The sequence below is a fragment of the Balaenoptera physalus genome (genome assembly GCF_965194825.1).
Source record: "Balaenoptera physalus genome assembly, chromosome: 2".
NCBI lineage: Eukaryota > Metazoa > Chordata > Mammalia > Artiodactyla > Balaenopteridae > Balaenoptera > Balaenoptera physalus.
Window position 1 is genome coordinate 108,742,013 of NC_138883.1, and position 26,656 is coordinate 108,768,668.

Here is a 26,656-nt window from a genome sequence, read left to right on the forward strand (position 1 = left end):
GTTTGCTTATCCTTAGACAGGAATAATTCCTCTATTATTTAGGGCTGTTGGTAAGAATAACTGAAATTATGCATAGAACATGCTTAGCATAGTTCTTAATACATAGTAAGAACTCAAAAGTGGCATCAGTAATTATTATTTTGTATGATGTACGTGGAGAAAGTAGAGAAAACACAGGGAGTCTTTAATAAACTCCTGCTAAATTTAAAAATACCAAACCAATTTTTTTAAAAATCCTTCAAACACTGTCTGCAGTGACTGTCACTGACTTCTGTTCTCCCCAAAAAGTCAATAGTTAAGGGTGAGACTAATCCAGCCCCAGTAAATTAGGATTAAAGATATCTTAAAAACCCATTCTGTATAGAATTCTTAATGTGTTTTGTAAATATACTGCACAATAGAAAAAGAGGGCTATACCTAGGTATTTTTAAAGAAATTACATTTTGGAAATGTGTAACTTCATACACTGCTAACATACCACAGGAAGTTCAAAGGTCCAAAGATAAATGGGAAATTAAAATAACATAAATGTGTGGTTTCACAGGTCTTCATTGAATTACCTTTCTCTTATTTACCTACCATCGAAAATAATGTAATACCTTTTTGTTTTTTTCACATCTGTCTTTTTAAGAAAATCAGACAAGAACATTAAGACTTGATGGAGTACATTTCCTTACATTCTTGCTACCTGATTTTACTCTGCTTAAAATTGCTTCAGTGACTCCCCACTGCCTACAGAATCAAGCTCAAAACCCCTTAGCATATGGGATACCTGGCCCCGCCCAGCTTGGCAGCCTCAGCTCATCCCATTCCAGCCCCAGCACCCAGGAGCCTGCTCTCAAACACCTCAGTCACTTTGAGAATACTAATCCTCTCACCTGAAAACTTCTTCAGCTCCCTCACTCACACACCTCGTTTGCAAGCAAACTCTTCTTACTCTTCAACTAAACTTAGGCATCCTTCATTTTCTGCCCCTTCCCTTCTAGCCCTCCTCCTGTATCTCATCACCACCTCCCTGTGCAGACCTCTACTACAGCCCAGCATCATTAATATGAAATGTCTGTGCACCTCTCTTTCCTTACACTGTGAGCTGGCTAACGGCATGCACGCTACAAAGCTCATTCATCATTTTAACCCATAGTCTAACAGTATCTGGCACACAGTAAACACCTAGTGGCATCAAAGGCCAAAGGTGTTTTTATTGGTGTTTATTTTTTTAGAATTCAGGAATGTACAGTGACATTATTTCCCTACTCTTTATTTAAATGTAAGTTAATGAGTACCTTGCATGCTTGCACTCAAACAGAATTACTATGTGCATGGGTAGAGGAGGTTCAGAATCACACATGTAAATACAATTTAAGGATTGAACTCATTTTTGTTAGGCCTTCTACCAGGTACTCAATTGATGGTTATGCGTCTCTCCCTCTAACTTCTAGCTTGGGGATAACGTTTTGTCCCAGCTGTTCATGAGTAGAGAATCTTAAGACAGGGAAGATCAGGTCAGGATGGGATTCTTCCCCAGAATATATCCAGAATTCTGAGGAAAGCTATCCGGGGTACCCTCATCCCAACAGAAAGTTACAATGTAGGGTATAGCCTAGGAGGGTAAGGAGGGAGACGGAGGGCCCTTCTGCCTAGGTGTATTTGACATTTTGTCCAGAAATGAAAGAGGCCAAGTGGAGAGAAAACTGGAAATCCAGCAATAAAATAAGTTTATTATATTTTATATCTACTTTAAGGTAGGCCTTCATGGGAAAAAAAAATAAGTCAATTTAACATAAACAGGGTAAAAGCTGCATATAGCTGTCAGAAAAAATGTGGGCTTTGCAGACAGACTATGGGTTGTAAGAATTGTTAACACAGTGCCTGGCCCATCAGTGCTTAATCAGGAGTATACATAATACTTTCAGTTCTTTTGCCAAATAGATGTGTAAACTTAGGATAATTGCCACAGTTTCTTCATCCTTAAGGACAAATAATATCTACCTTACAGATTAACATGATAATTGTATAAGACACTGCTTATAAAAAGCACCTGGTAGGTAGTAGGCACTCAACGAAGGTTAGAGCTCTTCCTCCCTTATTCCAGGTACGGGGAAGCAGTAAGTAGAATCCAAAAAATGAATGGGATGGTTTACTATAGGTTAATTAAGTGAATATTAAAACACATTATATAGGTAGTAAATATATTTACTGTAAAGATTTCTCAAGGTTATAGAGCCAATTTAAACTTACAGCCAAATATGCATACAAACCAATTTCCAATATGCTAAAAGACAATGGGCTAAACAGATACTGAGAAAAGTAATTTAGTTCCTTGGGGCACCCTCTTCCCACTAAGGAGCAATATTGCAGGATAAGGCCTTTGAGGGTAAGGTGGGGAAGGGGTCTCTGACTCAGGGTATTTAGCATTTTGGTTAAAAAGGAAACATACCATGGGCAAGCGTACAATCATATAAGTAGACTGCATAATAATTAACATCTTTTCTTTGTAACAAAGGCAATGCAAAATAAGTAGACTGTAAAATGAAGAATTAAGTATACTCCTCAAAGAAATATTAACAAGTGACCATGAATAGATACACTATTTTAGGTCATCAAATGGCATCGCATATTTGAAAACGGTATAAATTTAGAGAATGTTACCAGAAAGTATTAAGAATTGGAAAATAAAATGAGAAAAACAGATATGCAAGTGAATAAGTTTAAATATTGAATAAGAAACCACAAGAGGCCTAATTGCCTTTCATAGCTGTTACCTCAAACCTTTCTTACTTAGATCATTGCATCTCTGGCTCTAGATTTCTACTTCTTGGAGGGCCCTTGTCAACATTCCAGATTCTGAACAAAGCACCACATGCTTTTCTAGTCTAAATTTTATTTAACATTAAGGAATTCAAATTTTCATAGATCTCATGATCTAAAATCTCCAAGTACTTGCTTACAATAAAATTATTTGTAATAAAATGACCCAATATTTACCATTCAGTTCACAAGTACAAAATGTAAGCCAGGTGAAAATTTAAATGCCCTGGTTTGAAAATGAATTCAACATAATTGTTTTTTATGAAACATTCCTGTCAATCCAAGAGCTATCCACTATTTTTTTGGGGGGGTGGGGGGGAGTCGTGAAACATACATACATAATTTACAAGTGGCATTTTTAATTATTTAAACTTAATAAATTTGTTAATTGATATTTGGTAATAAAGGATACCAAAAACGCTGATCAATGTAACTCAACTGAAATTAAAATCAACTTATAAGTGTTTCAATCTTTATATTCCAAATTTTTTTTTAATTTAATTTTATTTTTTTATACAGTAGGTTCTTATAAAGTTATCCATTTTATACATATGTCAATCCCAATCTCCCAGTTCATCGCACCACCACCAACCCCCCACTTTCCCCCCTTGGTGTCCATACGTTTGTTCTCTACATCTGTGTCTCTATTTCTGCCCTGCAAACCGGTTCATCTCTTATTTCAAACTTTTATTCTTGGTTTTCACAAAAGCATTAAATTTCAATCTCAGAAATTGATCATACTGCACTATATTTTACTGTTTATTCTTTAACATGGTATCTAAAGTTAGTTCCTTTATGATAGTCAAGCAATTAAGTTCCTTCATGAACAAGACATTCATTACAGATCTAGTATATCAGTTCATTACTCCCCTCCATTCAGGTCTCTGCTCAAATGTCCCAATTCAGAGACTCCCCTGACCACATTAACTAAAATACCATACCTTTCCCCTCCCCAGTCTCTGCTTGAACCCATCATTTTGTATTCCCTTTCCCTCCCTTATTTTAATTCTTAGAACTTAACACTACCTAAAATTTATATTTATTGTCTGCTTCCCCTACTAGGTTGTTAGCTCCAAAAAACTCTGTTTTTCTCTGCTGTATCCTTAGGGTCTAGAATAATACTTAGTACATAGTAAATGTTTAATAAAAATTGAGAAGGACGAAATTAGAGATTTTTTTCAAAAGATCTCCACACTTACTAGCCAAGGCCCCTCATTTTACATATGAGTTTACTAAAACACAGAGAAAGTTAGATGAATTTCCCAAATTCACACAGGAAGCCATAAAACTTAAACTACAATCCTAACTCCTGATCCAGTGGTCTTAACACTATACAACTAGCCTGTCCTTGAATTACATATTCACATCAACACATATAAAAGTTTCTTTACTCAAAGTATATACAATATTTAACTAACCTAACAATCACCAGTAGAATTCTCAAATCATTTGCTATTACCATCAATTCATTACAAGCTGGGTTGACATTTCCCAAAATTGTTAGATAAGAATTTTAAAGTTGAGATTTATCATACGTACCAAAGAACGTCTCATCTGCATTAATATAGTCATAAAGCAGTCAAAGCTGATCATCCCTTCCTGGCTTGATAGTAGTTTGCTTTTCTCCATGGAATTTACAACTGCTGAAGCCCCTAAGGCCATTTCTATCCATTCAAGGAGATACCGCAAAGAACCTCGCTGAGCTGCTAAACCAAGCAGCAACTCAGAAGCTAATCTACGACCTAAAGTGTCTGCTCCAGAATTGGGAATAGTTACTCCTTTAAGAAATGTTGTTACTTGTGATAAGCAATCCAAGCCCATAGGTGGAATCTTGCTTTCATTTGCTAAAGATAATGGTGGCAAAGAGCTCACAACTTCAATTGCAGTATGAATAACGTCATTGCAAAGACTGAGACCAGGTCCCGACACAGGCATCATCCAACTTTGTCTCAGAAGTGCAAATAATAAACTTAGACCAGTTCGAACACCCATTTCTATAAGCGCATCAGTGCTTGACCGGGGACGTTCACTAACAGAATGGACATCTGCCGAACCAGAGCTGCTCTCCGGAGAATGCTGCTGCTGTTTCACTTTGCCTTTATCATGGTATTTATTAGAAAGTGCATAGAAGACACGCTGGAGTACAAGCAATCTTTTTCGAAGTGCCCCAGCAAATGGGGAATCTGAACATACCATCTTCGCTAGTGCTAGCTGACTGCTAAGAAGGGCATCCAAATAGTGGTCCTGTTCATCACTTGAAAGAGACTCACGTTCAAAGTCTGGCAACTGTGGTCCTTTGAGGCACAAAACTTGTTGGGGCAAAGGTACTACTTCCTTATTGCTGACCAGTTTAGAATACAGAACAGCAACCCCCTCTCTTGTAGCAATAGATTCACTGTCTTCTGTAATCCAGGAGCTGTTGAGGTGTTCAAGCCATTTCAGTTTCACTGGTGGAACCATAGTTGCCATTTTGATTTACTCTTCAGCCATTAGTTCTACAAAAGGAGAAGAAAAAGGAGTCAAGTTTCTGAACTTCCATCATATATTACAATTAGTAATTTCAAACTGGTGAAACACAAAGTCTGGACTTTAGTTAACAGTAACGTACCAATGTTAGTATTTTAGCTTCAATAAATGTACCATGGTTATTTAAGACGTTAATATTAGGGAGCAACGGGTGCGGGGCATACGGGAACTCTGTACTATCTTTGCAACTTTTACGTAAGTCTAAAATTATCCCAAAATAAAAAGTTTATTTTAAAGATTAGTGATTTGTGTAACTTTTCTCTTCAGGTTCTGGTCCCACTGTCAGTATTAACAGTGGGTTCTACATGATGATGGACCCCAAATTTGTATCTCCAGGCTTCTCCTCTGAATTCCAAACTCATATATGTAATTGTCCACTTGATGTCTCCATATATAGACACCTCATAGGCATCTCAAGCTTATATTCAAAATTGAACTCCTAATCCAACATTTCCACCACACCCACCCAAACCTGTTCCTCCTGCAGAACTCCTCATTTCAATAAATGGCAACTGTATCCTTCTATTTCCTTTGGCTAAAAACCTTGGGAGTCATCATTGACTCCTCCCTCTCTTACACTCCAAATTCAATTAGTCAACTTTACTCTCAAAATATAGCCAGAATCCAAACAGTTCTCACACCCCTCCATTGCTGAAACCATGGTCTAAGCCATCATCTCTTGGATCACTGAAGAAGCTTTCTTACTGGTCTCCCTGACTGTACTGAGGAGCTGCAGTGACTCCAAAAGGGCAGGAATGTTTTTGTATATTTTGTTTACTGCTGTATTCTGGCACACAGTAAGTGCTCAGTAAGTATTTGTTGACAAAAAGTACTTAAAAACTAAGTTTGCTGGGATAAAATATTCACAGGACATATACCGTGCAAAGGACTATCATCCAAGATACATTAAGAACTCCTACAACTCAATAATAAAAAGACAACCTAATTTTTTAAATGGTCAAAGAAGTTGCGAACAAAACTTCACCAAAGATATGTGAATGGCCAGTAAGCACAAGAAAAGTGCTCAACAGCATTATTCATCAGAAAAATGCCAATTAAAAACACAAAGAGATACTAATACACACCCAGAAGGATTAAAATTAGTAAGGCTGACAATACCAAATGTTAAGCAAGGATGCAGGGCAACCAGAACTCTCACAAACCATTTGTGGAAATGTAAAATTGAACAGCCACCTTAGAAAGACATCTGGTAGCTTCTTATAAAACTAAATATATACCTACTCAATGACCCAACAATTCCTCTCCTACAGATTCGCCCAGAAGAAAACATATCTCCACAGAAAGACTTAATGCTAAATAGTAGTTGCCTTTAGAAGGTGAGGGCATGAATAGACTGGGAAGGGCATGAGGGAACTTCCTGAGGTGATGGTAAAGCTGGATAACCAAGCCTTATATATCTGTCAAAACTCAGTGAATATACATTTAAGATTTTTACATGTCACTGCATGTAAATTTTACCTAAATAAATACTGAATTCCAGTTCATACATATATTGAAGTATATTTAGGGGGAAGTATACTGACATGTGTAATTTACTTTGAAATACATCAAATAATAAGATGCATTGATGTGTGTGTGTGTAAAGATATATATATGCATATACATACACACATACATATGGATAGAGATGTGATAAAACAAGTATAATAAAATATTAATGGAAGAATCTCAGTGGTGAGTATATATGCCTGTTCATTTTTAAATCTTTCAACTTTGCTGTATGTTTGAAAATTTTCATCATAAAATATTGCAGGGGAGTTGGGACTAACTCCTGCTTTTCAAGCAAGTCCCCAAAATGGTAGTCATAACAGTTGGTGGTAGAGAAAGATCCTCACATAATGAAGGGCATTTTATTTTCATGATATAGGTAGCTCTTAAAAAAAGAGCTCCAGTGATAGAGACTGCAGGCTAATTAAAAGGAGTTTCCTACTTCTAAACATGCCCTGTTAAATTCTAAATATAAAATCTAATGGCACTTCTTCCCTTTTCAAGCTTATGATTACTATGCTTAATTTAACTTCACTAGATACTTGGAAAGTATGTACTTGGGAGAGGGAAAATAAAACCAAAAGCCTCCTCCCACTTCATTCGGCTAAGTATTTACTAAACACTGTGCAGAGGATATAAAAGTACCTTATTTACCTCCATCCCTGCAAGCCAGAAGTAATTCTGCTCTTTTTATTTTTGCTAGTTTGATTGCTATAAAGGAATATGTTGTTATTCTGATTTGAATCTCCCTGATTACTAACACCAGAACAGCACATGGATATTGGTCATTTGGATGCACTCTTCTGGGAAATGCTTATTCATGTCCTTCTAGTCGCATATTTTTCTACTGGGTTATTTTTCTTGTCAATTTGTAAAAAGTTTTTGTATTTCATCGTTGTCCTCAGCACTGCAAATATTTCTTCTAAATCTATCTTTTGCAAACATACACATCCTTTCTTTATGGCTCCTGCTTTCCATTCTTGGTTAAAAGAGCACCCCAACATCCCCATGCCCTTACACATGAACTCTAGGTTATATAGGTATTCACCTAGATTTTCTTGAGGTATTTTTGATTTTTTTACACGAGTCTTTAAATGAATTTTATATTCATCTGAAATTTTAATTAAGTTCTGCATGGTGTAAAATTGGATTCCAATTTTATTGTTTCCAGGTGGATGGCTAATTATGCCACCACCATTTATTAAGTGATCCAAGACTTCCAAGACAGCTGAGGACAATGGCAGCTGCATAATTATCTCCCCAAATTTCTTCCCAAACAGTAAGGAAAAATAAATTCTACATAAAACCACACTCACAGCATAATTTGAAGATACAGAATGACAAAACTGCAAGTTAACTGTAAAAAAAGAAATATAATCAATCCCAGTGCACACACTCTCACCTCCAAGAGCCACAAGGTTTTGTGCAAGCAGAAGCAGACTAAGAAAATCTGTAGAAAAGAGAGAAGAGGAAGGATAGTGAAGGAGCCTAAAGGTGATTTGGAATGACTGCCAGAAAGATTAAATCCACACTAAATCTAAATACTGAACAAATGTCCAAGCAGGTCAGAGCACAGACTACAAGGAAGAGATTTCAAAGTACATTTAATTTAAAGAGTCAGGCATGATTTAAAGAAGCAGATATAATTTTAAAAGATAGGTATGATTTATATGAGCATTCCTTGAAATGCAGAGAGAAGAAAAAAGACGAAATAGAAGAGAGAAGCATTCTTTGGCAACTGAGTGGCAAAGGGTAAAAGAAAAAAAGGAGGGGGGGAATGCTTAGGGTTCTGCAAGACAAAAGAAAACCATAAAATTGGAGATATAACAAAGCTTCTCTCAAGCAAAAGAAACAAAGCACCAAAAAAAAAAAAAAATCCTTTGAAGTACTTGGACTTCGCTATATAGACAGAAGAGGGTGCCATTAAATTAGGAATATTATTTTTAAAAAACCCAATACCATAAAAATGAACAAGAAAATAGTCCACAGAGAACTACTGCAGAAAATCAGTAAAGTTCACATACATCAACTGATGGAAATCTTCCTGATAACAAGAAAGCATAAGAAAATAAAAGTTAACAATCCAAGCAAAATTAAACACACAAACATTTGAGGATATAAAAAAAACCTTGAATCAGAAATTCAAAAACTAAAAGCAGAAAAAGACCACATTAATAATTAAATGAATAAAGTTTTTAAAGTTTTTGAAAAGGGAAGAGACAGGGAAGGAACAAAGGGGAAAAAAAGGAAAAGAGTTGACTGAACTCAAGAAAGAAATGGGAGAAAAAGACAAAATTCTCAGAAATGAAGAATGAATTATAAACTGTCCAAGGAAGGGTAGACTCAAATAAAAAGTTAGCAAAGGGCAATTAAAGGCTGGAGCAGGGAAACAACTATGAGAATTAAAATCACACACACACACACACACACACACACACACACACAAATCAGTGAAAGTAGTGGAAAGAGAAGACAAGTGAAGAAGGGCAAGTATTTGTACTACTGGATTACCTGAAAAAGTAAAACAAAAAAGCAACAAAGAGCTGATTTTAGAGCTACCAGCCAAGAAAACTTGCCAGAAATAGAAAAAAAAAAAATTGAATCAATACAATAAGGGTTCACAAGGTACCTGGGAAATTAAGCAAGAACAACCAACTCTAAGACATTGGCCTTGTAAATTCAAGGATTTAGATAAAACCCTCAAGACCTCCAGGCAAAAAGATCAAATAACTTAAAAAGGTAAAAGAATTAGACTGGCATTGGACATTTAAAAACCAATCAAATAAATAGCACAGCAACAGCTTTTATAAAGCAAAAAATACAGGGGGTGCAAGGAAACATAGACAGAAACACACAAATAATGGGAGGCTTTAATATACCATTCCCAGTACAAGACAGATCAAGAGGACAAAAATATGTAAGGAAACAGAAGACCTAAACAACAAAATAATTTACTCTTTTTCCATTACCAGGATCTCTTTCTGAATTCTCTATTTTGGCCCACTTGTCCATTCATATGCCAACAGTGACTTGATTACAGTGGCTTTATAAATATTCTGATGGCTGGTAAGGCAAGTCCCTAACCTTTAAGATTATTTCATTCAATTACATGCTACCTCTCCCAAGGTAGCATGTTCTAATTTGAACTTCATTAAATATATATATTAATTTTCAGAAAATAGATATTTTTATGATAATTTGTCCACCTAAGAACACAGTATGCCTTTCTATTTTGATCCAATCTTATTTTAGATCTTCTTCATATAAGTCCTATGCCTTTCTTGATAAATTGTTTCTTGAGTATTTTTGATTTTGTGGCTACTATGAATGGAATTTCCCAATTTCCTTTCCTGGATAATTACTGCTATCCAGCCATCTGGGTACATTCGTACACTCTTCCAAATTATGCAAGGATAGAGATGAATCAAAGAAACATAAACCATATAACAAAGGGTCAGAAAATGAAGAAAGCAAAGAAGTATTAAAGATAAAACAGAAAAAAAGGTCAGCAATAAGACTAAGCATATCTACTCATCACTATCAGCAAAACTCATCTATTAAAACCAAAGACAGGGTTTCCCTGGTGGCGCAGTGGTTGGGAATCCACCTGCCAATGCAGGGGACACAGGTTCGAGTCCTGGTCCGGGAAGATCCCACATGCCGCAGAGCAACTAAGCCCGTGCACCGCAACTACTGAGCCTGCACTCTAGAGCCCACGAGCCACAACTACTGAAGCCCGCGCGCCTAGAGCCTGTGCTCCACAACAAAAGAAGCCACTGCAGTGAGAAGCCCGCGCACCACAACAAAGAGTAGCCCCCACTTGCTGCAACTAGAGAAAGCCCGCACACAGCAATGAAGACCCAACACAGCCAAAAATAAATAAATAAATAAATATTTTTTTTTAAAAAACCTACTACAAAGCTACAATAATCAAAACAGTGTGGTACTGGCATATAGAACAATGGAATACAGAGCCCAGAAATAAACCCTCACATATATGGTCAAATGATTTTTGACAAGGGCTCCAAGACACTCAATGGGAAAAGGACAGTCTTTTCAACAAATGGTGCTCAGAAAACTGAATATCCACATGCAAAAGAATGAAATTGAACACTTTCCTCACACCATATATAAAAATTAAATCAAAATGGATCAAAGACCTAATATAAGACTGAAAACTCTTAGAAGAAAACATAGGGCAAAGCTTCAGGACATTGGACTTAGCACTGATTTCTTAGATATGACACCAGAGGCACAGGCAACAACAACAAAAAAATAGACAAAGTTGACTTCATGAAAATTTTTAAATTTTGTGCATCAAAAGACAGAGTAATGGAGTAAAAAGGCAACCCACAAAATAGAAGAAAATATCTGCAAATCATATATCTGATAAGGGATTAACAGCCAAGATATACAGAGAACTTCTTAAAAGCAAAAACAAAACAAAACAAAAAAACCAACCCAATTCAAAATGGGCAAAGGACTTGAATAGACATTCCTCCAAAGAAGATATACAAACGGACAATAAGCAAATGAAAAGAAGGTCAACATCACTAATCATTAGAGAAAGGCAAATCAAAACTACAATGAGATACCACCCCTCACATCCATTAGGATAGCTTACCAAAAAAAAAAAAAAAAACCCAGAAAAAAAACCAGAAAAAAAATGTTGGCAAAGATGTGGAAAAACTGGCACCCTTGTGCACTGTTGGCAGGAGTGTAAAATGGTACAGGGGCTGTGGAAAACAGTATGGCATTCCTCAAAAAATTACAAATAAAATTACCATATGATTCAGCAATTCCATTTCTGGGTTTATACCCAAAAGAATTGAAAGCAGGGTCTTAAGAGATACTTGTAAACACATGTTCATAGCATCATTATTCACAAAAGCTAAAAGACAGAAGCAACCCAAGTGTCCATCAACAGATGAATGGATAAATAAAACATGGTATTAACCATACAAATGGGATATTATTCAGCCTTAAAAAGGAAGGAAATTCTGACACATACTACAACATGAATGAACCTTGAAGATGTTAGGCTAAGTGAAATAATCCAGTCACAAAATGACAAATACTACATGATTCCACTCATATGATGTACTTAAGAGTATATAGTCAAAATCATAGAGACAGAAAATAGAATGGTGGTTGCCAGGGGCTTGGAGGAAGGGGGATAAGTAGTTATTGCTTAATGAGAATAGTTTCAGTTTTTACAAGATAAAAATAGTTATGGAGATGGACAATGACAGCTGTACATCATGAATGTATTTAATACCACTGAACTGTACACTTAAAAATGGTTAAGATGGTAAATATGATGTTATATGTATCTTACCAAATATACAATTTTTTTTTTTTTTTGAAAAAAGTAAAAGGCACATTGCATGGTAGGTGGGTGGGGGGAAGGATGCTGTGAAACCAAGGCCCAGACCAATAGCTCAGAAAGGTAAAAAGTCTGCTTCACTGTAATTAAGAAAACAAGGAAACTGGTCATCCTTGGTCTGGGAGTAGACCTTCAGAGTAAAGCTATGCAAGTAATACAAAGAAGCAGGAGGTTCCAGGAGGAATTGGCCATCCACAGTTTAGGAAACCAGAATGTATCAAGGATAACTAGTAATGCAGTACTACAGCCAATAAAGTGTGTGTTGGGTTGAACAAAACTCATCAAAGAAAAACATTAAGAATGCCCTACCTTTTCCCACAACACCAGCTAATTCATGCTATTTCATGGTTGGTTGGTTTCTCCTATTGTAGGCAAGATTTACCCTTTTTTATCTTGGAATTTTCACATATCCTAGCATGCATACTTTTGCACTTGTGTATCACCCCCTTAAAAGCTCTCAAATCTATCCAGATATCTCCATTTTCACTGCCACAACCCTCATCTAAGTTACAATCATCTCTCATCTGGACCACCAAAATAATCTCTTAATCCTCCCTTGCCTCCCTAGCCAGAGTAGTGCTTTAAAAAACAAACCTGATTGTGTCCCTCCCCTGCTTTAAAATCCTTTGGAATATGTCATCTGAGATTTGCTTCAAAATAATACAAGAGGCAAGGAAAGTGGATCAGAGCATGTGGCATGATAGGAAACAGATATTTGATCTTTGTCCAGTTCAGGCACATAGCTCCTAAAACCCTTGGAATCACTGGAGTGATAAGTATCTTTTGCATACTTACCAGATGACTGGTGACTGGGGGCCCCTAGATAGTTTCAGGATCGGGGCAGGTCCTCAGAAATCAAAGCCATCATTAGAGTTGGAACTTTCAGCCCCCAACCCCCACCTCCCAGGAGGGGAGAGGGGGTGGAGATTGAGTTAAATCAACAATGGGCCAATGCTTTAATCAATGATGCTGAATTAATGAAACCTCCATAAAAACCCTTGAATGACAGAGTTTGGAGAGCTTCCAATATGCTCAAGGAAGGCATGGAAGCTCTTCACACCACCCTCCAGCCACCTCCACCCCCTGCCCCCTACAAATACCTTGCCCTAATCATCTCTTCCATTTGGTTGCTCCTGAGTTGTATCCTTTATAAGTCAGTAAACGCAAGTAAAGTGTTTTCTTGAGTTTTGTGAGCCATTCTAGCAAATTATCAAACCTGACGAGGAGGTATTGGGAACACCCAATTTATAGCCAGTTGATCAGAAGTACAGCTGGCAACCTGGGACTTGCAACAGGCATCTGAAGCGGGGACAGATCTGTGGGACTGAGCCCTTAATCTATGGGGTCTGTGCTAATTCCAGATAGTTAGTATCAGAATTGAGTTAAATTGGAGGACATACAGTGTCTAGAGAGTTAGAGGATTGGTTAGTGTGAGGAAAAAATCCACACATCTGGTGTCAGAAGTGTTAATGAGTGAAAACAGTCAGAGGGTAGAAATGAAATAAAGTGGCCACGAACTGATAACAGTTGAAATGAATGTTGGGAAATATTCTCTCTATTTATGTATATGTTTAATATTTTTCTATAGTAAAAAGTTAATAAAGTCTTCTTTTTTATTTTTTTTTAATTTTTTGGCCACGCTGTGTGGCATGTAGGAATTTAGTTCCCCGACTAGGGATGGAACTCACGCCCCCTAGAGTGGAAGTATGGAGTCTTAACCACTGGACCACCAGGGAAGTCCCAATAAAGTCTATTTTTAAAGTTAAAATTTTTTCAGAAGCAATTTGAATTGACCTCTCACCTTTGTTCTCCCTTCTCTAGCCACACCAGAGCTGTTCAATTCCTGGAAGGTATCATGCTTCTTTCTATTGCAAGACCTTTGCATATGCAGCTCCCTCTACTTAGAGCCTGCCTTCTCCATCCCACCCTCTTTCACCCAGTTAACGTCTAGTCACAAAAATCTCAATTTAAACAGCCCAGTATCAGGGACACATTAGGTACTCAATAATTGCTAACTGAATTAAATGTCACTTCCAAGGGAAGCTATCCCTGAATGTACCCATATGAGATCAGGTCCCTCTTTTAAAATGCTCACACAACACCCAGTACCTTACCTTCACAGTATTCTGCACAGTTTGCAATTATGTACTATTTATGTGATAATTTGCTTAGTGTCCTCTCATATTAGTCTATAAGGTCCATGAGGGCAAAGACAGTGTCGATTTTGCTTATATTCCTAATGTTTAGCACATAAAGGTAAAGCACATAAAGGGATCTCAAGAAACATTTGCTGAATTGAGCTAAGCAATCTGGGTCTGTGGTTCATTATTTACAAAGAATCTAATTTAAACCCAGATATTATCTTACTCTGAACTGATATAATGGAAGCACTTTAAAAGAACTGATTCCAAGTGGTGTGGAACCACAGGGGACAGACACCATGGATTCTGTCTTCCATCCATTTCTGTCTCCTCCTCTCACCGTACATACATTTCTGGAGTACTTCCAGCTACTCCCAAGGCTTTCACCTACCTCTCATATACTAATGATTCAGTCCAAATGTCTCCCTCCTGAACTCCAGACCTGAACATCCACTGCTAAAATGATATAACCATTCAGATCTTAAATCTTAAATTGAAAGGAATTTTAAAGGAAGGAATCTTAAACTCAGTATGTTTAAAACTGAACTTGTCAGGAACTCCCTGGTGGTCCACTGTTTAGGACTCCACACTTTCACTGCTGAGGGCCTGGGTTTGATCCCTGGTCCAGGAACTAAGATCCCACAAGCCGCGTGGCACAGCCTAAATAAATAAATAAATAAATAAATAAAACTGAACTTGTTGTTCCCCACCACCCCTCTGCCACATGCACAGCTAAAAATAAATTTATGAAGCTCTAAATTTATGAATTTAGAGATTCACGTAAGAAAGACATCAATAAAGATACTTATCAAGAGCATTTCTGGAAATGCAGGAGGAACAGCCCATTTGCAAAGTTCTGCAACTGAAAATGAAGTGCACACACTGTGATCCAGCTCTCCCCACCCCTGCCCCAAGTACTTCCTTTCTCCAGGGCTTCATTTCACTGACACTGATTTTCCCACTCTAACTCATTAAACCACACAATCAATGTTTAGCTGCACAAAAATAAACAGCTGATTAAAAAGGAAAAAGCTTTTTTTGTTATTATCCCTATTTAGAAAGTACACTTAGAAAACGAAAGGACTTGCTGAGTTTGCTGACAAATTGTTTTACTACATCAATAATCAGAACTAGTCAAATAAACCAGGAAGCAGACATGCTTATTAAGCAAGTAAAGAACTATAGACAAAACTGAATCAAACTAATGGGTTTTTACTTGTATTCAAGAACAACCAATTCACAATCCTGATGAACCAGCTAAACACTGGCACAGAAGAAAAAAAAAAAAACTGCTGTCGTCTTGTTTTGTTTTGTTTTAATTTACAGTGATGATTTACACCACTAAAAGCCAATTGTTAATCACAACTAACTCCTGAACAATCATCGAAAGGAAGACACCGGAACTCACCAAAAAAGATACCCCACATTCAAAGACAAAGGAGAAGCTGCAATCCATGGTAGGAGGGGCGCAATCACGATAAAATCAAGTCCCATAACAGCTGGGTAGGTGACTCATAAATGGAGAACAATTATACCACAGGAGAACAATTATACCACAGAAGTCCACCCACTGGAATGAAGGTTCTGAGCCCCACTTCAGGCTTCCCAACATGGGGGGGTCCAGCAACAGGAGGAGGAATCCCCAGGGAATCAGACTCTGAAGGCCACCAGGATTTGATTGCAGGACTTCAAAAGAACTGGGGGAACCAGAGACTGCACTCCTGGAGGGCACACACAAAGTAGTGTGCACACCAGGACCCAGGAGGAAGGAGCAGTGACCCCATAGGAGACTGAACCAGACCTACCTGCTAGTGTTGGAGGGTCTCCTGCAGAGGCGGGCGGGGGCGGCTGTGGCTCACTGCAGGCACAAGGAGACTGGCAGCAGAAGTTCTCAGAAGTAATCGTTGGCATGAGCCCTCCCAGAGACCACCATTAGCCCCACCAAAGAGCCCGCAGACTCCAGTGCTGGGTTGCCTCAGGCCAAACAACTAACAGGGAGGGAACTCACCCCACCCCTCAGCAGACAAGCAGATTAAAGTTTTACTGAGCTCTGCCCACCAGAGCAACACCCAGCTCTACTCAACACCACTTCCTCCCATCAAGAACCTTGCACAAGCCTCTTAGATAGCCTCATCCACCAGAGGGCAGATAGCAGAAGCAAGAAGAACTACAATCCTGCAGCCCGCGGAATGAAAACCACAATCATAGAAAGACAGACAAAATGAAAAGGCTATGTCCCAGATGAAGGAACAAGATAAAACCCCAGAAAAACAACTAAATGAAGTGGAAATACACAACCTTCCAGAAAAAGAATTCAGAATAACGATAGTGAAGATGATCCAGGACCTCGGAAAAAGAATGAAGGCAAAGATTAAAAAGATGCAAGAAATGTTTATCAAAGACCTATAAGAATTAAAGAACAAACAAACAGAAATGAACAATACAATCACTGAAATGAAAAATACACTAGAAGGAATCAATAGCAGAATAACTGAGGCAGAAGAACGGATAAGTGACCTGGAAGATAGAATGGTGGAAATCACTGCCGTGGAACAGAATAAAAAGAAAAGAATGAAAAGAAACGAAGACAGCCTAAGAGACCTCTGGGACACCATTAAACACACCAACATTTGCATTATAGGGTTCCTAGAAGGAGAAAAGACAGAGAAAGGACCCAAGAAAATATTTGAAGAGATTATAGTGGAAAACTTCCCTAACATGGGAAAGGAGATAGCCACCCAAGTCCAGGAAGCACAGAGAGTACCATGCAGGATAAACCCAAGGAGAAACACACCAAGACACACAGTAATCAAACTGACAAAAATTAAAAACAAAGAAAAATTATTAAAAGCAACAAAAGAAAAATGACAACATACAAGGGAACTCCCATAAGGTTAACAGCTGATTTCTCAGCAGAAACTCTGCAAGCCATAAGGGAGTAGCACAATATATTTAAACTGATAAAAGGGAAGAACCTACAACCAAGAATACTCTACCCAGCAAGGATCTCATTCGGATACGAAGGAGAAATCAAAGGCTTTACAAACAAGCAAAAGCTAAGACAATTCAGCACCACCAAACCAGCTCTACAACAAATGCTAAAGGAACTTCTCTAAGTGGGAAACACAAGAGAAGAAAAGGACCTCCAAAAACAAACCCAAAATAATTAAGAAAATGGCAATAAGAACATACATATCAATAATTACCTTAAATGTGAATGGATTAAACACTCCAACCAAAAGACACAGACTGGCTGAATGGATACAAAAACAAGACCCATATATATGCTGTCTACAAGAGACCCACTTCAGACCTAGGGACACATACAGACTGAAAGTGAGGGGATGGAAAAAGATATTCCATGCAAATGGAAATCAGAAGAAAGCTGGAGTAGCAATACTCATATCAGATACAGTAGACTTTAAAATAAAGAATGTTACAAGAGACAAAGAAGGACACTACATAATAATCAAGGGATCAATCCAAGAAGAAGATATAACAATTATAAATATATATGCACCCAACATAGGAGCACCACAATACATAAGGCAACTGCTAACAACTATAAAAGAGGTAATCGACAGTAACACAATAAGAGTGGGGGATTTTAACTCCTCACTTACGCCAATGGACAGATCATCCAAACAGAAAATTAATAAGGAAACACAAGCTTTAAATGACACAATAGACCAGATAGATTTAATTGATATTTATAGGACATTCCATTCGAAAACAACATATTACACTTTCTTCTGAAGTGCACACGGAACATTCTCCAGGATAGATCACATCTTGGGTCACAAATCAAGCCTCAGTAAATATAAGAAAATTGAAATCATATCAAGCGTCCTTTCCGACCACAACGTTATGAGATTAGAAATAAATTACAGGAAAAAAAACCGTAAAAAACACAAACACATGGAGGCTAAACAATATGCTACTAAATAACCAAGAGATCACTGAAGAAATCAAAGAAGAAATCAAAAAATACCTAGAGAAAAATGACAACAAAAACATGACAATCCAAAACCTATGGAATGCAGCAAAAGTAGTTCTAAGAGGGAAGTTTATAGCAATACAATCCTACCTCAAGAAACAGAAAAAACCTCAAATAAACAATCTAACCTTACACCTAAAGGAACTAGAGAAAGAAGAACAAACAAAACCCAAAGTCAGTAGGAGGAAAGAGATCATAAAGATCAGAGCAGAAATAAATGAAACAAAAACAAAGAAAACAACAGCAAAGATCAATAAAACTAAAATCTGGTTCTTTGAGAAAATAAACAAAAGTGACAAACCTTTAGCCAGACTCATCAAGAAAAAAGGAGGGAGAGGAGTCAAATCAATATAAACAGAAATGAAAAAGGAGAATTTACAATGGACACCAAAGAAATACAAAGCATCATAAGAGACTACTACAAGCAACTCTATGCCAATAAAATGGACAACCTGGAAGAAATGGACAAATTCTTAGAAAGGTATAAACTTCCAAGACTGAACCAGGAAAAAATAGAAAATATGAACAGACCAATCACAAATAATGAAATTGAAACTGTGATTAAAAATCTTCCAACAAACAAAAGTCCAGGACCAGATGGCTTCACAGGTGAATTCTATCAAACATTTAGAGAAGAGCTAATACCCATCCTCAAACTCTTCCAAAAAATTGCAGAGGAAGGAACACTCCCAGATTCATTCTACAAGGCCACCATCACCCTGATACCAAAACCAAAGATACTACAAAAAAAGAAAATTACAGACCAATATCACTGATGAATATAGATGCAAAAATCCTCAACAAAACACTAGCAAACAGAATCTAACAACACGTTAAAAGGATTATACACCATGATCAAGTGAGATTTATCCCAATATATTTGCAAATATATGCAAATCAATCAATGTGATACACCATATTAACAAACTGAAGAATAAAAACCATATGATCATCTCAATAAATGCAGAATAAGCTTCTGACAAAATTCAACACCCATTTATGATAAAAAGTCTCCAGAAAGTGGGCATAGAGGGAACCTACCTCAACATAATAAAGGCCATATATGACAAACCCACAGCAAACATCATTCTCAGTGGTGAAAAACTGAAACCATTTCCTCTAAGATCAGGAACAAGACAAGGATGTGTCCACTCTCGCCACTATTATTTAACATAGTTTTGGAAGTCCTAGCCACAGCAATCAGAGAAAAAAAAGAAATAAAAGGAATACAAATTGGAAAAGAAGAAGTAAAACTGTCACTGCTTGCAAATGACATGATACTATACACAGAAAATCCTAAAGATACTACCAGAAAACTACTAGAGCTAATCAGTGAATTTGGTAAAGTTGCAGGATACAAAATTAATGCACAGAAATCTCTTGCTTTCCTACACACTAACAACAAAAGATCAGAAAGAGAAATTAAGGAAACAATCCCATTCACCACTGCAACAAAAAGAATAAAATACCTAGGAACAAACCTACCTAAGGGGGTAAAAGACCTGTACTCAGAAAACTATAAGGCACTGATGAAAGAAATCAAAGATGACACAAACAGATGGAGAAATATACCATGTTCTTGGATTGCAAGAATCAATATTGCGAAAATGACTATACTACCCAAAGCAATCTACAGATTCAAGGCAATCCCTATCAAATTACCAATGGCATTTTTTACGGAACTAGAACAAAAAAATCTTAAAATTTGTATACAGACACAAAAGACTCCGAACAGCCAAAGCCATCCTGAGGAAAAAAAAAACGGAGCTGGAGGAATCAGACTCCATGACTTCAGACTATACTACAAAGCTACAGTAATCAAGACAATATGGTACTGGCACAAAAACAGAAATATAGATCAATGGAAGAGGACAGAAAGCCCAGAGATAAACCCATGCACCTATGGTCAACTAATCTATGACAAAGGAGGCAAGGATATACACTGGAGAAAAGATAGTCTCTTCCATAAGTGGTGCTGGGAAAACTGGACAGCTGCATGTAAAAGAATGCAATTATAAAACTCCGTTAACACCATACACAAAAATCAACTCAAAATGGATTAAAGACCTAAATGTAAGACCTGACACTATAAAACTCTTAGAGGAAAACATAGGAAGAACACTCTTTGACATAAATCACAGCAAGATCTTTTTTGACCCACCTCCTAGAGTAATGGAAATAAAAACAAAAATAAACAAATGGGACCCAAGGAAACTTAAAAGTTTTTGCATGGCAAAGGAAACCATAAACAAGATGAAAAGACAACCCTCAGAATGGGAGAAAATATTTGCAAACGAATCAACGGCCAAAGGATTAATCTCCAAAATATATAAACAGCTCATGCAGCTCAATACCAAAAAACCAAACAACTCAATCAAAAAATGGGCATAAGACCTAAATACACATTTCTCCAAAGAAGACATACAGATGGCCAAGAGGCACATGAAAAGCTGCTCAACCTCACTAATTATTTGAGAAATGCAAATCAAAACTACAATGAGATATCACCTCACACCGATTAGAATGGGCATCAGCAGAAAATCTGCAAACAATAAATGCTGGAGAGGGTGTGGAGAAAATGGAACTGTCTTGCACCTTTGGTGGTTATGTAATTGATACAGCCACTATGGAGAAGAGTACAGAGGTTCCTGAAAAAACTAAAAATAGAATTACTATATGACCCAGCAATCCCACTACTGGGCATATACCCTGAGAAAACCATAATTCAAAAAGATACATGCATCCTAACGTTCACTGCAGCACTATTTACAATAGCCAGGCCATGGAAGCAACCTAAGTGTCCATTAACAGACGAGTGGATAAAGATGTGCTACATATATACAATAGAATATTACTCAGCCATAAAAAGGAACAAAATTGGGTTATTTGTAGAGTCACGGATGGACCTAGAGACTGTCATACAGAGTGAAGTAAGTCAGAAAGAGTAAAACAAATATTGTATGTTAACACATATATGTGGAATCCAGAAAAATGGTACAGATGAACTGGTTTGCAAGGCAAAAATAGAGACACAGATGTAGAGAACAAACGTAGGTACACCAAGGGGGGGAAGCAGGGGTAGCGGGTGTGGGATGAATTGGGAGAGTGGGATTGACATATATACACTAATATGTATAAAATAGATAACTAATAAAAAATTTTTTTAAACAAAACAATACTTTGTTCAAAAAAAAAAGGCCACCTGTTCTTTTTTCCACTCATGGTCCAACGAACAAATCCAAATTTAATTATATACACAAACTACTAAAGTCACCAATGAAAAGTGGGGTTCGAAAAACTACCAAAGGACTGAAAAAGAAACCAAATAGCACTACCTATCTTTCTAAAACATAAATAAGTGAGGGAAGCTGATGGTTTTGAGCACAGAGGTAGACTTAATGGTGCCTACAAGTGAATTTATCAAATTCTGAAGCTTTCTAACATTCTCTAGGTGAACAGAACAATAATAGCCTCTAACATTCAATGAGCATGTTCTATGTAGCAGGCACTGTGCTAAACCCTTTCAATGTATTATCTTATATAATCTCAGAACAACTCTAAGAAATAGGTACTCTTATTATTCCCATTTGCAAGGAAAGGAAATGGAGGCACAGTGAGGCTAAGTAGTTACCCAAGGTCACACTGCCAGTAATTGATAGAGTAAGGATTCAAACCAGAGCAGTCTGACATCCAGCCTCAACCACTAAATCGTGCTGCTTATCACTATCATGATGGTTTCACATGTTCTGTATCACTAAATTTCTAAAAATAAAAATCTCAAAAGGTTTCAATGAATCAATTGCCAATTCAGTTATTTCTTTATTGCTAAGATAAAATCTGTTTCTCCTAGCCACTCTCTCAAGATCCTTAAATGATCCCAAACAGGTTACAACAACAACAAAATACTTTTCATAGTCCTCATCATAAATGTGCAGGACAGAAATGCAAAGGACTGAGAAGAGCAAAATAATTTTGATAGAGAAAAAAAGTCATAGAATTTCCATTATCTGACTTTTAGGCTTATTATAAGGCTACAGTAATCAAGACGTCTACTAGCATAAAGATAAGCAGAACAGAACTGAAAGTCCAGAAAAAGGCCCACAGATACATGGGCAATTGATTTTTAACTAAGGTGCCAAGAAAGTTTAATGGGGAAAGGATAATCTTCAACAAAGGGTGCTGGAACAACTGGATATGCACATGGAAAAAAATGAACCTCAACTCTAATTTCATACCATATACAAAAATCAACTCAAATTGGCTCATAGACCTAAATGTAAGAGCTAAAACTACAAAAATCTCTAGAAGAAAACATAGGAAAAAATCTTAGCAACCCTGGATTAAGCAAAGACTTCTTAAATAGGACTCAAAAAATTGACACATTAGACTTCATCAAAATTAAAAACTTCTGCTGTTCAAAAAGCACTGCTAAGGAAATGAAAAGGCAAGCCTCAAATTTAAACTATTTGCAAAATACATATCCAACAAAGGACTAGTATCAAAAATATGTAAGAAGAACCCTTTCAACTCAGTAGTAAGAAAACACAATTTTTTTAAATGGACAAAATATTTGAACAGACATTTCACCAAAGATATATAAATGGCCAAACAAGCGTATAAAATGATGCCCAACGACATTAGTCATTAGAGAAATGCAAATTAAAACTACAAATGAAATACTATTACAAACCCACTAAAATGGCTAAATTCAAAGAAACAGACAATACAAAGTATTCGTGAGGATGTGGAGCAACTAAAACTCTCATAAACTGCTAGTGGGAATGTAAAGTGGAAAGTGGCAGTTTATTATAAAACTAAACATATACTGTATTTACTATATATGCAGCAATTCCACTCCTTAGGTATTTATCCAGAAAAAGGAAAACACATGACCACATAAAAACCTGTACGTGAATGTTCATAGCAGCTTTATTCATAATAGCTTAAAATTGGAATCTCAAATGTCCATCAACTGATGAATGGACTGACAAATTTTATAGTATATGAATACAATGGCATACCACTCAGTAATAAAAAGGAATGAATTACTGGTACAAGCAACAACGCAAATGAATCTCAAAAGAATTACACTAAATTAAAGAAGCCAGACACAAAAAAGTATATAACTATGCTTCCATATCTATACAATTCTAGAGGAAGCAACACTATAATGACAGAAAGCAGATCAGTGGTTCCCAGTGGCTAGGGAATAGGGAGAGCGGATTAACTGCTGCAAAGAGGTATAGCAGAACTTTCTGGGGATGATGAAAATGGACTACATCATGATTGTGGTGGTAGCTTCATGATCACATATTGGTCAAAATTTGTCAAATTGCTCATTTGAAATGGTAAATTTTGTTGTATGTTAATTATACTTCATTAAAGCTGAACAAAAACAAATAAAAAACCCAATAACTTGGAGACCTCTTGCCTCCTCTTGTCCACTTAATGCCCAAAGGTTCTGGGACCTCCTCTTCTTCTTCTCAATATTTTCCTTTCTTTTTACATCAACTGTATATCTTCATTGCTAAAGCTCAACCCATCACTACATAGATACCTCCCAAATCCACATCTCTGGACAGCACCCCTGCAGAACACTGGTCTTGTTTCCAAAAGCCTCATGGATATCACCATGTCAGTGCTGTCTACTCTCAATTCACCATGTCCAAAATTAACTTCAATCTCTTCCAGCTTCCCTACCTCCTAATGTTCTCCTACCCTCCCCTCCTACATTCTTACAAAACCAGCTCCTTCTGATACATCACTCAAGTACCCTGAATCAAAACCATAGAACGGTCTTTGACTCAGGCCTTTCCTTTACACCCCAGCCTCTTTTAACATTTCCACTGGCTCCATCCTGTTTCAACCATTATAACCTACCCTGGGAAACTGCAACGGGCTCCCAAAGAGTCTCCCCATTCCCCTGCATTCTACCTACTTCTGCTAGATTAATCTTCTGAAAGCTCAGTTCTAACCAATTATTTCATTACCCATTCATAAAGAAGTCAATGGCTCTCCACTTCCTATGAAACAGAAAACAAGACATTGTTGTGGGTTTAAATCCATTCAGAGGGAGCCAAGTTTGCCTTCTAATTTCATCTTCCAAAATCCCCCTAAATGCATCCTAATTTTAACAAACCAAACACTCTGACCTCGGTGTCTTTGTTCATGCTAGTCCCTATAACTGATGGCCCTCACCTATCTAATCTTTACCTGTCAAAATCGGTATTTCTCCTTCAAAGGCCTATCTCAAAGGTCACTTCCTCCATGAAGCCTTTCAGGTTTTAATCACTCTACACTCACCAATACATATTTGATCACTTCCTCCTCTAAACTCTGATAACACTTTTGTTTACACATATTGTAACATCTGTCATACTCTGCCTAATTTGTTATTATTTGGGTACTTGTCTTCATCACCACTGCCCCATGTACTCTACAACCAGGCAAGCTTTTCAATGCTGGTGCTCTGTACTGCTCCCTCTTTTGCCCCTTTAAGTCACTGGCATCCTACCTTTTTTGCTGCAGGGGCTCAGAAACTCGCTGCAGTAGATGAATTAATTCTGGTCTAAGAAGTTGACAAGAGAAATTTAAAAAGTTATATTGCCCATGGGGTCTATAAGGATAAATGAGATAATAGATTGCATTCTGACTTTTGTGTTACAAGTTGGAATTCTGCCTGAAGACAGAGTCTTCTTAAAACAACCCTCAAAATCCACTAAACCAAATCTTCCTACAAGCGCATTTTCAGTATAATATTCCTCTGCTTATAAATTTACAATCATTTAAAATGGGTCCTGGGCTAGGCATTCTCTATTTGACTCCCGTCTCCCAAACAAACTTTATCTCTACCTTTCTATGATCTGTTTAGTGCCCTTTAAGGCTGACCTTGAGGACTATACTGTCCATACTCCCCTAGTTTCCATTTGGGTCATGCCAATGAGAGGCACTAGCAGGAAATTAGAGGATGAGAAGAAAAAGAAATCAGGGTCCTTATTCCCCTGGCTCTTTCCCCACCTGGAACCCTTTCCCCTATGGCCACAGGTCCTTGGTTTCCACCGCTCCCACTCTCATCAGGCTTCAGTAATCCTCTTCTTGTCCCATGGCTTAAAAGTACCAATGGTTTCCAGACACTGCTAGGCCTTGGGAACTTCACAACCCCTTGTTGCTTTCCTTAACCCTACCCAAATCTCTATAACTAGTTCACTTATTTCCTGCCAGGACCCTCAGTAATACAGCTCCCTAGGCTTAGAATTCCTCACTCTACTTCCCAAGGCTCACAACCACCTGTTCCCTCTAACCCATCAAATCTTAACCACTCCATGCTCCTCAGCAGCCCTCTGCTTTGGTCAGGCAGGCATCCCTACCAATCCTTAGCATCATTCAGTTGGGATGTGTTCACTCCTACTCTGCACCTTTACTCATGCTGCTGCCCCGCCAGAATGCCCACCCCTTCCTCTCTACCTAACAAATCCTATACTTCCTTCAGAACAAATTCAGATCCTACATCCTGCCCCACCCCCACCCCCCACTCCATTAAACCTGTTCTAATAACCTTAACCCACAATTACCTTTCTTATCTTGGAACTTCCATTTCTCTTACACAGAAGTACTTTGAAAACTATGAAACTAAATGTTAGGTATTGCATTGTATGGTCTCTAATTGTTCACCACATATCTCCTAAAGGGAAGTAATTTGAACTATTTTAAGTTCCTTCTTTTATATTCTGTTAAGAATATACACTAACATTAGAAATACAGTCATTCTTGTTGACAAAGAGTGATAAAAATACATCAATACAATGTTCTAGTACAAAAAAGTTTATGATAACTAGCTATGAGCAAATTTACTACGCTTTTAATCACTGTTTCCAGTATAATAGGTATAACAATGGCTGCTATCAACCTTGGGGTTGTTAGAACATAAACACACTTTTTAATGAAAGGACCCTTGGGAACAAAAGAGTAAAACAAATTATCAATTTGTCAAGTTCACCAACCTGTTATGCAAATAGATGCAATTATTCCAGAAATGCAAACAGTAATGTCAGCACATGCAGGATACCTTAATTTGTAGCTGACCAGTGGCCGTGAACCAGACAATAGACTTCAACAAAAGTAGATTTTCTAGAGGCATGAAGAGGCCAGTGGCCCTCATCATATATTGTTTGTAGAGAAAATCTCCTCCCCCTTCTTTAGAACCACCTATTTACTAGCCTCTAAAGCCTAAGTCACAGCAATCATAACATTTTTGGTAAAATTATCCTCACTGAACTCCCAATGATACAT

General features: G+C 37.3%; 1 protein-coding gene across 1 annotated transcript in view; it reads right to left on the reverse strand.

Moving 5' to 3' along the window:
• Nucleotides 1-26,656, reverse strand: part of HERC1 (HECT and RLD domain containing E3 ubiquitin protein ligase family member 1) — a 214,066-nt gene that overhangs the window by 158,108 nt on the left and 29,302 nt on the right. Inside the window, exon 2 of the mRNA XM_082449135.1 lies at nt 4,348-5,303. Coding sequence (XP_082305261.1) covers nt 4,348-5,277 — 930 coding nt within the window. The 5' untranslated portion in view covers nt 5,278-5,303. The remainder of the gene's footprint in view (nt 1-4,347; nt 5,304-26,656) is intronic.